Source organism: Tachypleus tridentatus, chromosome 13 (assembly GCF_004210375.1).
Source record: "Tachypleus tridentatus isolate NWPU-2018 chromosome 13, ASM421037v1, whole genome shotgun sequence".
Taxonomy (NCBI): domain Eukaryota; kingdom Metazoa; phylum Arthropoda; class Merostomata; order Xiphosura; family Limulidae; genus Tachypleus; species Tachypleus tridentatus.
In genome coordinates this window covers 14,642,793-14,661,427 of record NC_134837.1, presented here as the reverse complement: position 1 = coordinate 14,661,427, position 18,635 = coordinate 14,642,793, and the positions used below count along the sequence as shown (strand labels likewise).

The window sequence follows — 18,635 nt, the reverse complement described above, 5'->3', positions numbered from 1 at the left end:
GTCTAACTTCAGCGGATAAACGTAAGTATTTCTACGACAACATAAGATAACTTCAGCAATGAAACACTCACGCGCGATCAGTGAAAAACTAGCCAGCTACTAGTAAAGTGAACTGTACTGATATCAACTCGAAATTAATACACTCATCGTGAATCGTCTATTCAGTTCCAGTCAGATTGAAGGCTCAGTATTACTTGTAAGTTTGCAAAACTCTTGTATATAAATCATTTTTTTGTAATAATTGTTATTGTAAATTATATTATTGTTGTATATTAAAATATATTTGTGTTAAGAAAGAAACCTGTGTGTGTAAATCTTGTTGGCAAACATAATAAATTTGATAATCTCTACATTCAACTAGCTTTCAAGTCCAAATTATAATTTATTTCAGCTTCAGACTATTTGAAATTGCAATACGTAGGGATAATAAACTGGAAGCTCATCCGAGATAAATCGTAATACGTAACAGGTCGAAGTATTACTAGTATATGTAGGATCCTTTAAGCAAAACAGAGAAGTCTAAGGAAATAACCATTGTTTTATGTACAAGTCTTAATAGTTCTAACAAGACTGTGAATTGTAATCGACAACAATATAAGAAGCACTCAGCAAAAGTAACCACAAAAATATTTATTCAGACAGTTTAGAAATACTTAATAAAGAATTACTAAAATATATTTATAAAAAAAAAACAATTATTCCATGAGCGATTCACAAAGCATCTACTAAATATAAGCCTAATATAAATAAAGCCATCACTAGGACTTGTTACATATTTCTACACATCCATATAAAACGCTAGTTTCACATTTCATCCAAAGAACATCTCATTCTGCAAAAACCTGCAAATGTCTGCGTATTTCACATAGTCACTAAATGAATAGTTTTTGACTATGTTGAAGCCCTTCGAGAAATAACAGATTTCATAACAAACCGCTGTGTTCACAGTTCTCCTTCTGAAATTAGACTAAAAATATTTTATGGTGTTTTTTTCACAACTACTCATTTGATAAAAATAAAATATTACTCATGACTTTATCTGGATACATATGGAGGGTTTGGTTGTTTGTAATTAAGCACAAAGCTACACAAAGGATTATCTATACTATACCCACCAGGGATATCGAAATCGGGTTGCTAGCGTTGTTTGTTTTGTTTTTTTTTAATTTCGCGCGAAGCTACATGAGGGCTATCCGCGCTAGCCGCCCGTAATTTAGAAGCGTAAGACTAGAGGAAAGGCAGCTAGCTAGTTATCACCACCCGCCGCCAACTCTTAGGCTACTCTTTTACCAATGAATAGTGGGATTGACCTTAACCTATAACGTCCCCACGGCTGAAAGTCCGAGGTTTTTGGTGTGACGGGGATTCGAATCTGCGTCCCTCAGATTACGAATTGAGCGCCTTAACCACCTGGCCATGCCAGTTCTGCTAGCGTTGTAAATCCACAGACATACTTTATGCCACAGAGGAGTATATATGATGGAATATCGTATTATTGTATATATATATATAATTCATCGGAACATCTATAGTAATCATAAGACATGCAGAACGGATAATTAAAGTCGCTTTTCGTGATTATTATCTCTTAAATAATAAAATTCACGTTTCCAATTTTACTTTAACCCTAAGAAACATTAACAGCTTATATGCCAGTTTTGCAATTTTATACTACTAAGCATTCATGAAAGATAACAAACAGGAGCCTCCACTGGCTCACAAGTGGATCCTTCAATTTGTAGTTCGTCATTATTGTGTAAGTTATTTTATAATGTACCTACATTATTATCCCACCAGGAGTCGTAAGATAAATAATGATGTAAATTTATTTGGTTTAATTTGAAGTAATGAAATGTAAAGAATATTTTATCCCATCAAACTTGTTCAGCGACCAAGTAATCATGTACCTATTGTTTCATCAAGTTACGAATATTTTATCTTCATATTTCATTATCACGATCATAGTACTGTTTTATATTGCTTGTGTCTTCATCGTGGTAAGACACTATAGAGGCCTTGTTTTCGATATTTACATGATTTAAAGTTTTAACAGGTAGTTTGGAATATTTAGTGTGTTTTTTTAAACAATTAGACAAGTACAATTTCCTCTCTAGCATCACAAGTACTACTAAAATAATAGTTATAAAACATAAAATAACAAATGTTACGGTCATCGTAGTGTACCATCGAGCCGATTCTCTGAGCTGCAATTGTTGTGCCCTCTGACGACAATAATTATTATCCAAGTCAGCGTCTCCATAACAGATGTTACACTGATAGTCATGTGGGCCATCACATCCTTTACAAGTATAGTGACATGCAACACAAGTCTTCAGTGTTTCCTCAGTTATGCCGTGAATGTATTCCTGTTGCGTGTAGTAGCCGTAAGGACATTCCTTGACACATGCTCCATTCATAAGAATCTGAGACGAAGGACAGTCTGAAAATTACAACATATGATTAAGAAATACTACAGAAATAAAGTACGAAATTACAAAACCAGCTAATTCATACAAATCAGTTATTCCATGTAAGTATTGCGCGCATTCAAGTATATTTGTTTAGATTAAATCTGACAAAGAAAAACTAACAACAGTGTACGAGTTCCAAATATGCATTGATCTAAACGGATTATACGATAAAAGTCCTAGATTTGCACTTTTTTTAGATTTCTGAAATATTTCTTTGAACTAAACTTTATCTGAGAACACCACGTCAGTGCAGTTCCACTCATTAATCTTACTAGAAATAATAAACAACATGAGGAACGACGTAAAAATGTTGTGTGACATTAAATCTGAATTTTTAACCTAGAAGTTGAAGAAAGAGACCAAACGTAGTGTAAGTGAAAACTATAATGGCGACCAGTGCACAAAAACACAAGACAACCCTGACCCTTGAGAGAGATCTTGTTAAAAGTTGTAAAGGAAGTCGCAGTGTAAATCTGAATAAGACGACAAGACTTTATAAAGTTTGTTTGTTTTGGAATTTCGCACAAAGCTACTCGAGGGCTATCTGTGCTAGCCGTCCCTAATTTAGCAGTGTAAGACTAGAGGGAAGGCAGCTAGTCATCACCACCCACCGCCAACTCTTTGGCTACTCTTTTACTAACGAAAAGTGGGATTGATCGTCACTTTATAACGCCCCACGGCTGGGAGGGCGAGCATGTTTGGCGCGACTTAGGCGCGAACCTGCGACCCTCAGATTACGAAGCGCACGCCTTAACGCGCTAGGCCATACCATGCCAACTTTATAAAGATTACGAAACTATCATCTATCAAGAATTCACGCGTTTTTTTTTTTTTTACGTCACTGGTCGGCCATTCCACCAACAAACCTCAAAGTTCGTCTCTTAGTTTAAACGTTGCAGAAACTAATTCGTGGAAACGTTTCAAGTGATACCAAAAATGGAACATAAAATGTTCACCTGTCTAAAATAAAAGGTAAATAAACATATACAGAGGGTTGGATATGTTATATCAAAATTATTTTGGAATCTCATCATGTCATTACAGTCCATGTCACCATCACTGGTCATGTTCTACCTGAAGATTATGCGCCTTGACAACAGCCTGCAAGATAGTTCTCATTGCAAAAGGCTTTTTTCATTGTAAGAATGTCATGTCTAAAGCATATTATTCTTCCTTAATTGCTTTCAATAATCCTTTTTGTGTCTGAGGATGACAATTTTCCACTGCCTATTTAAACAGTTTGATCACACAGAAATCCATAGGCAGTACGTTCAGTGAATTGGTCAATACGCCTCTGTATGGAATAACATTAATACAATGTTATTTTGCAGCTGTTTAAGATATACAACTATTTAACAGGAGATATCGCTGGATATTATTCTTGTTTATGTTGGGTGCACGTAGATGACTTTTACTACTCGAGTTTGTGTTCATGGATTCTCACCTGTTACGAGATGCTACAGTTTACTTAACACAACTGGGGTATGACTTATTGCAGGTCTTCTTTTTGTTAGTACTGGCGCCTCAAGTTGATCTATATTCCTTTGAATAAGTCTTTAGGAGCTACGTGTATGGATATTATAAGTTGGTAGATTGCGCATCCTTCACAAAAGTGATTAATTTTGGTAACATCACATCACCTACCAAACTCCATACAATGTCAAACGTATTTCTAATACATTACATTCCACTATTATTTCATATTAGCTGTGTTAATCATGTGACATACTAACTTGCACACTCGAAATCGTTTCAATATACTATACTCAATCCTTTGACGTACTGTACACTCCACATACTACACTAACAAACTATTATAATACACTTTTAACATTTTTCTGCCATTAAAAGTTCATGCACTCAAGAACAGGATAATTATGTAGTATTGTTTCTGGTTCAATATTCGTAACAACCCAACTAGAGATCAGTTCAAACTTAAAACATATCTTTTGTTTTTACTGACTAAACACTAAGCTAAGTTTTTTGTCAACAAACTAGAATACTATCATTAAATTATCCGAGAAAAATACCGTAATCGATTTTGTTGGCAAGTTTGTAAAGCAGAGCTTTCAATAACTAATCACATAACTTATTCATTTTATGTTATTTTTTTTATTTTTGTTCTTAAAAATACATCCAATCACAGGAACAGATTGGAAGGTTGAAAATCACTAAGGAAAATTATTTGTATACCATTAGGGGAAGACTATAGAAAAGAAGTAGGTTAGATGTTCCACTTGACTCTTCTTAGCTTATAATACATACAAGTACTATTCATAGAATTCACAAACTAAAAGTACGTTAAGATACGTAAACGTTATCTTCAGCGTATGGCAACGTAAGAAAGAGACGCCACTTACTTTCGTTGAATATTTAAACTCATTAAGACCAAATACCATAATTTTCAAACACGAAATATGATGCAACACTAACCTCTGGTGTTAGATGCTATTTCAAAGAGAATAACAATGCTAATACCAATATATACAGAAACCCACATCACACCAATCACAGAACATATCCTCCTATTTCACTTTAATCGTTCCTTACAAATTTTCACACATAGAGAAGACTTACTTATGGAACTTTTTACGAACATTAAGGTTTTAACCCCAATAGCATATACAGACCTTTTATTAAACTTGAAAACAGAAAAAAATATACTTTAACCTTTCACCTACCAACAACACAAAACACAACAAATTTGTTTCATTCCCTTTGTGCCAAAATTACTAGATTTTCTAATAATTTGAGTACTGATGTAAAAACTGGATTTAAACTTTTAGATAAAATTAACATATTGCTACCTAACCTGAAAAGTCCCTATTAAAAGAACAAAACTGGGTATATACAGTGTCTCGTGTCAACGTGGAAAAAATATCTAGGCCAAACATCACGTCGTTTAGAAACATAACCGAAAGAATACCAAGATTTCACTTCTCCAACTTATATAATAATATACATGTATTTATGAACTTATTTTGGAATTCACCTTCTCGTTTAATTATGTTATTTCCTGGTTTTTCGTTCCACTAAACTCGTGTCGCCCTTTCACTTTTGTAAATAAAATATTTACAATATTTGTTTAGTTTTGTATCAAACATTCTCCCCAAACCATCTTTATTTCCACTTTCAGCATCTGTAGTTTCATCCTTTTAGTTAACCTTTCTCATAACCCTAATTAAACTATGTTTGAAGCCCACAACGTAATTCTAAACATAACGTTTTCAAACAAGCGGATATCTAAACGACCTTTAAAATTTCGCGGTACTGCCGGTAGATAAAACTTTAGCCTATTGTTTCATAAATACACGTTTTTCAAACCAATTTGAATGCTGATAACGGTTTCTTTAGAAACTTTTTATAAAACGCAACATAAATCGTAACAAATAACACACAGCACGAATAGTTATACATAATTTTAAAACGTTTTATGGGTTGAACAAACGTGGCCAAAACATGTAACAAAATATCTTTGTTTATGCAATAATAATTCATTAATTTTTTAAAGATGCTGTATTACTTTTATTAAATGAAAACAAATTTTGGTTGAAAACAATACTGAATATAAACTTGTAAGTAGACCTACCATTCGCTTGATACTTATGTTTTATTCCTTTTGATGGTAGCCTAAAGCAAGCGCAATATGTAGTCCTTTAAAGTTGGTCATCGCCCAAATAGTTTTTATTGTGCATTTTAAAAGCTGTCCTTACTTTTAAGTAATTTGAACATGTGACAATAAATATTTTAGGCTTGAAACAAAGCATAAATAAAAACAATGTTGTAGATATTAACTACAAAATATCCATAGTGAATTTAAAAAAACAATTTAGCAACATTAGTAGATACATTTTTTTTTTTTTTTTTTGGTGAAATTTATTTTATCAATCACACTTAACTTTAACATTCAAACATAGCCAATACTGAAGAAAAGTACATAACTACGGGAAATATATATTTAATTCCCATTATACAAAATAAAAAAAAATTAATATGAACTCCCATTTTGCAAGAATTAACAAAATTATGTATAAAGAGGCTTTGTGAACTATTTAATTCCGGGCCAATAATTCCTTATCATTAAATATTCATCTGTTCTTCTGTCAAAAACAAACTACTTAGTATTCATTACAAGTTTAAGCTTGCATCTAGATTCCAGTTGTATTAAGAAAATCCTCAAATGCAAAAGAAAATAAAAAACTTAACACTTAAGCCTCAGGTTAAATAATGAGCAATGCAATAATGAATAACAATTTAATACAAAACTTCTTGTTACCTAATTGACTTTTGAATTTAGTAAAGATAACATTGTCTCATTTGGATATTTTGAAAGTGTAAAAGCATGTTAAATAAGTGTTAAGTTTGTTCATAGAAATAATCTTGCATTTGGTAAACTACATGCTGCACCATTCAGTAAAATTTTATTTTTCAAAAAATAAACAAGCTGACAGGTAAACTTTTACTGAATTACTTCTTTGGCTGCCAAATTTTACTCAATGATCAAATGATTGGTTAGGTGTCCTGTGGATGCATAATTGAATACCATATCTTTTCATGTAGACTGGACTGAGAGTCTTAAAATTATGACAAAATATGGTTAAGTTCCTTTTACCCTATTACCTGTTATGTCTGGTCACTCCCATATGCTATTATCACATGCATTTTCTTGTGTGAAAAGACTGCTGTAAAGTAAAACACACTATCAGAAATTGTCTTTTCCATTGGTAAGTCAGGTGAGAACTTACCATTCCTTTTATTCTGTTGGAATATCCAACAAATATATAAGTAGCGCAAGTTCTCTGAGAATAATAAATTATAATTTGTGCCTATAATGCAATGCTTCTTCAATATGGAATAATGTATAGCATTTGATATATACATACTATGACAATGTCTTTCATCCCATTCACACGTTTCTCTAGTTGATTTTAAATTTCTTTAATGGAGTTTAAGCTTTCTCCATACACAGCGAGTCAAATTTCAAACTTACTCTGTAGTACATTCCTTGAAGAAACCTCTGTGGGATCTTCCTGAAAGGTGCATTAAGAAGACCAGAAATAATTATTTATATTGTGGGAAAACCACTAAAGCAGAGCTAATATCTGGTTACTACCATCATGGCAACTATAAAACCAGTTTACATGAAGTTCCATCTTATATAAACTCTATCATGATTTTCCAGACTAGTTTCCTTTAATAATGGTATTTACCAAATATTTAGTAGGAAGCATCTATATTAATACTGCTGTTTCTGGAAGGGCCATTTCAACTATATGGACATAAAAATTTAACATCTTTTATTATATTTAACTTTACAAATAAATATTAAATATTCATATATAATTATTTTGATTTTCTAGTTGATACTGAATGTACAGCAAGATTAAAAAGGAAATAAAGACCACAAAAAAAAATCCCAAGAACACTGAGACTCCATCACATTAATTTATAGGGCATGACCATGTGTTCATATAGTGGCACAATATAAAAGATAAAAAAAAAAAGTAATAGTTAAATTGTGTTTATAATTTTGTTACAAAGCACAATCATTCTTAGGAATTTATAAACAATCACCATAAAAAATCTATAAATTAGTTGAGCTGTATATATTAGTTTATTGTTCCTGAAATACAGTTATCCTTAAGGATGTATAAACAATCGACTTTTCTATAACAACCACAATTATAACAAATTTATATATAAACAGGCTATTTTGTTTTATAATTTTCCAGTTATCCATCTTCTTACAGCACCAACAACACAAGTAATTGTACCAGAAATAATACCAGTATATTAAGTGAGAAGAACACAGCATTGTCATAGAATAAATTATTAGTTATACCTCTAAATAGTAACTTCTTAGTTTCATTACTTAAAAACATCACCATAGTGATTTGATATTAAAATGTGATTATTTGTTACAAATGAATCTATTTAAAATAAATCCTGTCATGCCAACAGAAATCTGAAAATGATTATGATATCTGTACTCCATTGTAAAATTAAAGTTCAATATTTTTCATTAAATAAAATTATAGTAACTAGTTTCATAAGAAAAATAATTTTTGCAAATTATTCAGATTTACGTTTTTTTATACAGTTACTTAGTCTTAGTTTTTTTAGTATCTTAGAAATTTCAAAATTTGTAATAATAATAGTATTAAAGGATCAAAGATTTTCCTCTAACCTGATATACTATATTGCCACCAGCCTGTTGGTCAGTTAAGATTTCTGTTGCTAATGCATGTTAAATAATATACCCTCTCTCTATCATATGCACACACATATTTATTGCTATAAAAAATAACTAATTCTGTGTCTAAATATTTAATGATGTACTGCTTGTTTCATTAAGTTTTTATTCATAAAAACACCACACCAACTGTTTTCAGATAATTTCTTTTTACAAACCTGTCCAAACACCTTGGAGAGAAAGAAACTGTACACAGACATAACACTGCTAAGAGAATAAGTTATTTATGAGAACACACACATGAAATCATATACCTTACATAGCTTTGCACAACTAAAAACACATACATGAAATCATGTACCTTACATAGCTTTGCACAACTAAAAATAGTTAGATCATGATTATTCTTAAAGGATCAGCTTGAGAAAAAACTCAGTAGGTGATTTTACAAAAATCAATCAATAAACTTCATTGCACATCATCCATCAATATTGCACTGTGCAAAATCAACATATTACAACAAATTACTGCTACAGACACTAACAAACTTTCACAAATTTTAATTTGTATTAAATGTATGGTTTTCATGCCCAGGTTCTGTAAGTGTTTATGTTAATTCAGACAGGTGTTCCTTTTATTCTACAACAGTTGCTACAATCTTTAACTGAGCTCGGAAATGTAATATGTAAACTTCAGTAACTTTTATAATCAGGATGACACATTATGTGGCCTAAACAGCTAAATCTGACACCCTTAACATTCAGTTATAGCAATCCTTAACTTTAAACTACTGATGAAAACAGCCAGTTTACAGCATCAACCAACCACTACCACAAAGGCTTTTTTAGCCCAAGAATAGGTTTGAATGTAACTTTTATTAGAGTATGTGTTCATCAACATAAAATCCTGACACTTACATTCTTCATAAGTTAACTAAGAGACCACGCATGGCTCAGATAATTTAAACTTTCATGTAACAGGAGTATAGATGTAACAGTCTATATTTCAGTTAGTTTTACATATATACAAGTGAACTAATGAATGTAACCCCCTTTGAAAGTGTTGTTGTATTTTTTTTATTAGATAAGAGAAACATAAAACTGTTTTTACAAAGCACCTGATGAGATCTGTTCAAATAGATCTCAATTCCTAATTTTAACACTGGCTTTTGTAAATACCTGAAATTTTCTTGTTTTCAAGTTACATCTTATCATTCGTATACCTTCTATACTTTTAATCTTATTCCAATTAGCCTACAAAATGACCAAACAATTTTCTCTGCAATAATCAAACATAAAAATGAAATTTAAAATAAAAAAGTGTGTTTCACAAATTAATATTTAGTTAGCATTCTTTTAGGTTTCAGTACTGCTTCATATCGGCTTGGCATGCTTTCAGTGAGTTTGTACAGATATTCCAGAGTGATTGACCACCATCTTTCTTTGCGTACTTCAAAAAGTCCATTTCCGTGTTTGGCTTCTGATCGTTTGGTAATCAGTTTAATTCAACCTATAAATTTTCAATCAGATTGATATCAGGTGATTAACCTGGCCATTCAAAAACATTAATCAGATTGATATCAGGTGATTAACCTAGTCATTCAAAAACATTAATCAGATTGACATCAGGTGATTAACCTAGTCATTCAAAAACATTAATCAGATTGACATCAGGTGATTAACCTGGTCATTCAAAAACATTAATCAGATTGATATCAGGTGATTAACCTGGTCATTCAAAAACATTAATCAGATTGACATCAGGTGATTAACCTGGTCATTCAAAAACATTAATGAGATTGACATCAGGTGATTAACCTGGTCATTCAAAAACATTAATCAGATTGACATCAGGTGATTAACCTGGCCATTCAAAAACATTAATCAGATTGACATCAGGTGATTAACCTGGCCATTCAAAAACATTAATCAGATTGACATCAGGTGATTAACCTGGCCATTCAAAAACATTAATCAGATTGACATCAGGTGATTAACCTGGCCATTCCAAAACATTAATCAGATTGACATCAGGTGATTAACCTGGCCATTCCAAAACATTAATCAGATTGACATCAGGTGATTAACCTGGCCATTCCAAAACATTAATCAGATTGACATCAGGTGATTAACCTGGCCATTCCAAAACATTAATCAGATTGACATCAGGTGATTAACCTGGCCATTCCAAAACATTAATCAGATTGACATCAGGTGATTAACCTGGCCATTCCAAAACATTAATCAGATTGACATCAGGTGATTAACCTGGCCATTCAAAAACATTAATCAGATTGATATCAGGTGATTAACCTGGCCATTCAAAAACATTAATCAGATTGATATCAGGTGATTAACCTGGCCATTCAAAAACATTAATCAGATTGATATCAGGTGATTAACCTGGCCATTCAAAAACATTAATCAGATTGATATCAGGTGATTAACCTGGCCATTCAAAAACATTAATCAGATTGATATCAGGTGATTAACCTGGCCATTCCAAAACATTAATCAGATTGATATCAGGTGATTAACCTGGCCATTCAAAACATTAATCAGATTGATATCAGGTGATTAACCTGGCCATTCCAAAACATTAATCAGATTGATATCAGGTGATTAACCTAGCCATTCAAAAACATTAATTCTCTTATTTCTTTTAATGACTCCACAGTTGCAGAAAAACATGTTTGATCATTTTGGAGATTAATTGGAATAAGAAAATCTAAGGAACCACAGTGAGTAAAAACACTGTTTTATGAGAAAATATAACTAAAGGCATGCAAAAGTTCAGGTATTTACAAAAACCAAGTGTTAAAGTTAAGATTTGGTACAATGTATAAACAGATCACATGAAGTGAGTTTTAAAAACATATAGCTTTACTTTTTTGTTATCTAATAAAAGATAAAACAAATTAAGAACATTTTAAAGGGGAAGAGTCATTTTTATTTATCCATCCCCAGTACATAACAAAAGATTTTAATTTTTTTCTCATTATTTTCGATGAAGAGTGACCATAATGGGTTGAATGGATTTTTTTTCACGTTGTCTTTGTTTTGTACATTGTACAAAATATGCTAAGAAGCAATATCCATATTTCCCAGCTCTGTGCCATCCAATGTTTGATATATATATTTTAAAAGGAGGGAAAAAAATATGTAATTGTTTTTTATTTTTATAGCACTTTCCTATATCCAAGTTAACCAACTTAATATTCCCTACAGAAATCTTTCTACACTTTAACTACTGCAGTTTTATTAAAGTACCGTTAACCTTCTTTGAAGTTTATTATTTACTTTACACATACTCAAAGGTTATTTATTTTTATTAATTTTGTAACATTTTTACAAATATCATAAAACTAATATCACTCACATACATGAAGTTTGTTGAAATAAACTTGCCCTATTTGGACAAACAGGAGTCTTGATAATAAGTGGAATTAATGAAATAAAGCCACTTAAACAGGGCAATGACTACAGTTTATAAAATCAAAAAGATAGTTTCAAACATTAAATCCAAACAACTGTTGAAAACATCAAATACGTACAGACATACACTGAAAAAATACAATTAATTTATTAGACTTCTACCATTTATATATATATGCATTTTTGTATGCATGCATGTGCGTGTATGTGTGCATACATATATATAGGTACATCTGTTAACAACTGTAAAAATTTTTAAATCATTAAAATCTATATAACAATTTAAATACATTATCTCTATATCTTATGATGTGATATCTCAATTTAGTACAATCCCTGATTTTACACCACATCATTTCAACCATAACTGAAATATTAAAACATAGAAAACAATTTACAAAAAAAAACATTCTTCCAATAAAATTAGTCAGTGGATATTTATTTTTTTTTTTAAATGTATTAAAAGAACGAAATATTTAAGGCACAATAATAAAGATAAGGCCAGTAGAGTACTATTACAGTTATTAATGTTATAATTTGGAAGTCCAAAACTTTAACACATGCAATGAGCAGAGATGACACAAAGGGTGCAGAAAAAGAGCAGAGACTAAAATCTGATCTTAATGGTGAGTGGTATGTTTTACAAAGTATTCATCCACCATATAGAGAAGAGCAAGAGGCACCAGAGGAATATACATCTACTGATGGCAGTGCAACCATTATTGGCCTCTATTACTTCCACGTTCTTGAAGACCTTATCCCAGGATACTGATGAAACAGGATGCATCCCCATGTCAGAGTTGGATGCTAAACACACACAGAAGTAATGCAGAGTTAGTTGAAACAGCTATTAGAACTATAAGTTTGTTGTTAATAACAAGAAACTAACTTAACAATGAAAGTTAAAAGGCTTTTTTTTTTAAGTATTTTCCACAAAAAATTGCAACAATAGAAGCAGAACAAGCTACTACAGATTATTAAATTAGACACAAACCTTTATAGCTTCTGTAAAAATGGTGATTAGTTTTTTGATAAAGTCATGTTACTCTACTAACTGTTCTCAGAAAACACACACCATTTATAAACATATTTAGAGAAGACTTGTCTAAACTGCTGATGTATAATGTTTATTTAAACATTTATTATCACACATCATTGTACATGTGCATATAGTAAAACCTATGTTAGTGAAACTGGAAAAAACACTGTTTTTAGTAACTTAGATTAATGTCAGTTTTAAATAACTGATAGGTAGTTTTGCAAGATAAGTGTCATCATTTTAGGTTTTAAACATTTTTTTCTTGACTGCAATTCAACATGAAAAACATTATTTCATATAAAACTCCAAATTATTTGGCAGAATATATACAAGTATTTAAAACACTATGATGTCAACAACATTATATTCAGCAAGTGAAAAGCACTTAATACCAGAATTAGATGATCATCAGTAGCTGTTCTTTCATTAAAACTGTTCTTCAAACCCATAAAAACTTTTCTCTAATCAGCAGTTTAAAACTAGTAACAGCAGCAGATAGGTTTAGTAAGTTTAACACAACAAAAGGTAAGTGGTGGTACTACTTCAATTACTTCAATAATTGGAATAAAAAATATTAATAATTGAAAATTTCTTTTTATAACAACTGATTTATTATTTAAATTAAGCAACTGTTGAAATAATCAGAACTACAAATTTCAGGTGATTAATCTCACTGGAACTTCAGGTAATCAGCCATGCCACTAATTAAAATAATAACTGTTATAGGAAGTCAATTCCTTCAGTTCTACTCAACATAAATTTCTTTGTATACCATATAGTGTTATAAACCTGTACTGATGTCTTGAAGTTTCTTTAAATAAAATATGTTATCATCATTAAATTATTTGTTATGTAAATGAAGCATTCACAACATAACTGAAGAATTATTTATTCAAGATCTAAGTACAATTTTAGTCATACTCTAAATATTAACATTTGAGGAATTAAACATAACCTACAGCAATATCAGAGAACTCTCGAAAAACATCCTTTATTATCAGAACTGCCAAGAAAAGCTGATATGAAAAGAGAAAGGAAAAACTTTAGAAAAATCTGAAAAGTTTCAAATTGAAAGGCTAAGGTTTTATACATTTGAAGCAATTTTCAACTTAGAACATGAGTAATTAATTTACACAAAAACCCTTTAAAATCAGCCTTCTCCAAAACTATTTTTAGGTTCTGTTTGTTTTACCCATTTGTTCTTCTATAATAACCTGGCCTAGAGTTTTTGTACCATATTCATTATGAGCAAGTTTCTTTTTTAAACTCACGGGAATGAGGATATGTCCTGATATCAGTGTGTTATTGTTAATACAGATTTGATAAATAAATTGTTAGAATTTTTACATCTTCATTTCTAAACAGGAATGTAAAAATTAACAAAAGAACAAATAAAACTTTTGGAATTCCTTTTCTTATTATTTTCTTTGTATATTTTATGTTATTTCTCATTCACTGGTTTGTTGTTATTTATTGGATATATTTTATAAAGCCACACTTACAAACTTCTATCACCAAATCTATACAGTGAAAGGTATCTATCTCATATTTCATCAGCAAAAAAAAAAAAAACCTAACAACAATGTTCACTGCTGAAAATCATAGTCATGTTTAACACTTGTGTTCAAAAGACAATTTCTAACACACAATATTTTAAACTTAAATATACTGGTGCAGTGTCGTTTCATGATACTATGACAAAACACAATCGTACCATCATAGTTTCAAATTAAAGAAAATTACTGCACATACATGCTGTTCAATTTTTTAACAATCTTAAAACTGTATATATATGGAAATGGAGTTGATTAACTTTAAATTTAAGTTATTAAATATAAAGTTTAGCCCTACTGCAATGTACACTGTGATAAAAGTGCAGAAGTTGTGATGTGATGTAGCAACTAAACATTCTAAGTGTCTTCATATTTCTGTCTTCATAGTAAAAATTCATTTGAAAATCCTCTACAAAAATCATTCACAATGAAGTAACAAACTAAATACTTACTTGAAGTAACAAACTAAATACTTACTTGAAGTAACAAACTAAATACTTACTTGATACATTTCTAAAACTGTCAATAAACTCTGACTCCTTTTTCCTCGCACTGTTTACACCCGAGTATTTGTAATCTGATTGACTCATACCAGGAAAGAACATGGAGTTATAGTTGATGCTGTTGTTGTCATAATCGGAACTGCTGATGTTATAATTAATGCTATCATTGAAATTTTCTTCCAGTAGAATTATATCTTCAGTCGAAGGTAGTACTGTTTCAGTTACAGTAGTGGGGAAGGTTGAGGTAGTCTTGTTTGAAGTGGAGTTCTTGTAAGCAAAATTTGTTGGTATGGAATATTCTAAAGATCTATGTTTATTTTTCTGCAATGGTTGTGGATCCTCTGAGGTACCATACAAAATCATTGTCCAGTTGGTAAGTGAAGCACGACCTGATGAACACAGAAGACAATCATTCTTTATATTTTTTTTTTTTTTACGAGGTTTCACATCACCTGATTTACTCTTATTTGTTTTCAAGATTTACTTCAATTTATTATCAGGTGTAAATACACAAAAACAGATCAATTATTCCTGTGTATTTTGTCAAAAAGCAATAAAAACAAATTTATGATTAACAGGTTTCTGAAGGTTATAAAGTATTATCTATCCAGTGACTCAAAATTCAATTACACTAAAAGACTGAATACAAAATAAAATATAAATTTTTATACAAAACTCACTTCTCAAACTTTGAGTGAAGCACACCAGCACAATATATATTAGATCTTAGACTTATTAACACCAAAGTAAAACAGAATTATTTGTAAGTAATGCTTATGTGATAAATATATCTGGTAGAACAGCATGCTGTTTGTTCAGTAAAAATAACCAATCTTGAATTGTTTGGTTGGTAAGTTGTTAAGTGTTTATTGGCACAAAGCAACTGGGCTATCTGTACCAAACAGCCGGTAAAAAAGTAAAATATGTAAAAAGGAATTATGCTAAAACAGAACAATCCATTCATCAAAAATTCCTTGAAAAAGACCACAACAGAAAGAATAGATCAGAAACTTACCATCATTACCATCATTTACCTACCACACCTACAACAATTCAACACAGAAGTCCAATGGAAATCCTACAATAATACCTTAAGGTTCATTCTAGTAAAAAACAAACAGCGAACTACCAAAGAGAATCTCAGAAACATCATTTGTGAAATTCCATGTTCCTGCAATGACACATACATTGGAGAAACAGGAAGAAAACTCATGACAAGAATAAAAGAACATAAAGACAGTACAAGACTCATGAAAACACAAAATTCAGCCACATCAATTGGACACAGAATAAACTGGGAGAAACATCATTTGTGAAATTCCATGTTCCTGCAATGACACATACATTGGACAAACAGGAAGAAAACTCATGACAAGAATAAAAGAACATAAAGACAGTACAAGACTCATGAAAACACAAAATTCAGCCACATCAATTGGACACAGAATAAACTGGGAGAAAACTAGAATCATCAACACAGACAAATTCTGGAAGACAAAAAAAATAAAAGAATCATTTTATATTAAAACTGTTAAACCTATACTAAACAGAGATTATGGATTACAGGTGAGTAACGTGTGGCTGCCATTGGTTGAATTTACGGGAAATCTCCCCTCCATTCAGAAACGGTGATAATCCAACCAATCGTAACACACTCTCCACAATCCACCAGGGCACTATAAAAGACTGACAACACTTACACACACACACACACACACACACACACACTAACCACTGACTTGAAGACGAAAGGCGGAAGACTTTCGAAACATCGTCCTCTACACTTGTATCTCCACAAAAGGCAGTCGCCATCCATTCTACAAAGTTTCATCAGAACATAGTCTAATTTCTGGATTAAAACCTTAAATAAAGTTGAAAAGACCAATGTCTCTTAAAAATTTAAAAACACAAATGAGGTAGACATTATCACCCTCACCAATGACACTGAACAATGTCAAGGGTGAAACCATTGTATAAATATGTTTAAAATGATGCTATTGCGCTCAATCGTAACAACGGCATGACAGTAAAATCTGTGCTGTTGTGACTTGAGTGCCACACAGAACACACATTGGTGCATCAGTACCAGATAAAAGAAAGTGGTGAGTTAAAAACTGTGACCAATGTGTAGCCTAGCGTGAACAACTTCCTCCTTCCAATCCTTAAGGAAGCAAGATGGCCAAAGACCAATAGAGAGTTTGATTTGGAAAAGCTTATCACGTTGCTCGCTGCAAGTTGACTGCCAACTGGTGTGGAGCTGAGCCTTGAATACAGGACCTTAGTCCATGTATGGGACAGACAAGGCAGTGATAGTACCAGAGCAGACTGACTTAGCTGCGATGTCAGCAAGCTCGTTCCCGTGAATACCAATGTGGCCTGGTATCCAGAAAAATTGGACAGAAGTAGATGATAGAAATGGGCCAGTTGGTTTTGAATATTGATGAGAACAGAGTGAGAACTAACATGAAGCAATTCCAGGGCAAATAGATCTAAGCGAGTTAGTATAAATAGTACAGTTCGTGTACTACATAGCTTCTATGTGATCCAGGCAAAGAGAAATGGCATACAATTTGGCAGTGAACACAGAAACTATAGAGGGGACTCTATGTGCAACAACTGAATCACAAACAAACATGACAGAGCCCACAGAGTCACCTGATTTTAAATCATCCATATAAATGGAAATGGAAGGATGGTTTGAAAGATGTTCAACAAAAAGAAGGCGATATTTCCAGTTGGGAGTATCTGCTTTCTTCAGATGACTCAAAGAAATGTCATGTTTGGAGATGGTAATTAGCCATGGTGAAATGGGCTGATCAGTAGATACAGCTATGTTATCCAATAATAGACCTCAATTATCCAACTGCATCTGAATATGAAGGTCAAACAAAACAATGGCAAACCATCCATTCTGAAAAAGCATGGCCCACTGAGGAAGGAAAACAGAACCTCAGGTGAAATGCTGTGGTAAGAGTTGAAGTTTTGAAGCATACAGTAAAGACAGGTGCAAACATGGAAAAGGTAAAGAGGAGGTTCACAACACTCAGTGTGCATTAATCTTTATGATGAAAAGTGTAACACTCAAGACACATCCCTGAGGGGCTCCAAGTTCCTGCAGGAAAGAACAGGAAAGTGTCAAACCCACATGCCAGCAAAAAAATGTTAAATAAAAATGGGTAAATAGCCACACAACTGTGTGAGTGGAGGCCTTGCAAAATGCCATACCTCCACAATATATCATAAGCTTTCTCAAGGTAAAAAAATACAGAAACAAGATGTCATTTGAGTAATGTTTTCCTCATTGACATTTCAAGTCAAATGAGGTTGTCCATGGTGGAGCATTATCATCAGAACCCACACTGAGTGGATGAGAGGAGGTTGTTTGACTTGAGGAATCAAACAAGACAAGCATTAAGCACCTTCTCTATGATCTTACAGAAAC

The 18,635-nt window shown here is 31.9% G+C and overlaps 1 protein-coding gene across 6 annotated transcripts in view; it reads right to left on the bottom strand.

Annotated features, from left to right (window-relative positions):
• Window positions 1–615: 615 nt before the first annotated feature.
• The window catches only part of LOC143239476 (furin-like protease 1), a 59,345-nt gene continuing 41,325 nt past the window's right edge, over window positions 616–18,635 (bottom strand). The window contains exons 14-16 of one of the 6 annotated variants that reach the window (XM_076480559.1): window positions 15,193–15,582; window positions 2,185–2,440; window positions 616–967 (exon numbers count right to left, since the gene is read on the bottom strand). In XM_076480559.1, coding sequence (XP_076336674.1) covers window positions 943–967; window positions 2,185–2,440; window positions 15,193–15,582 — 671 coding nt within the window. In that variant the 3' untranslated portion in view covers window positions 616–942. Of the gene's footprint in view, window positions 2,441–8,062; window positions 12,906–15,192; window positions 15,583–18,635 lie in introns of those variants that run through there. The other 5 variants (XR_013021208.1, XR_013021209.1, XR_013021210.1 and 2 more) reach the window with 5 other exon arrangements.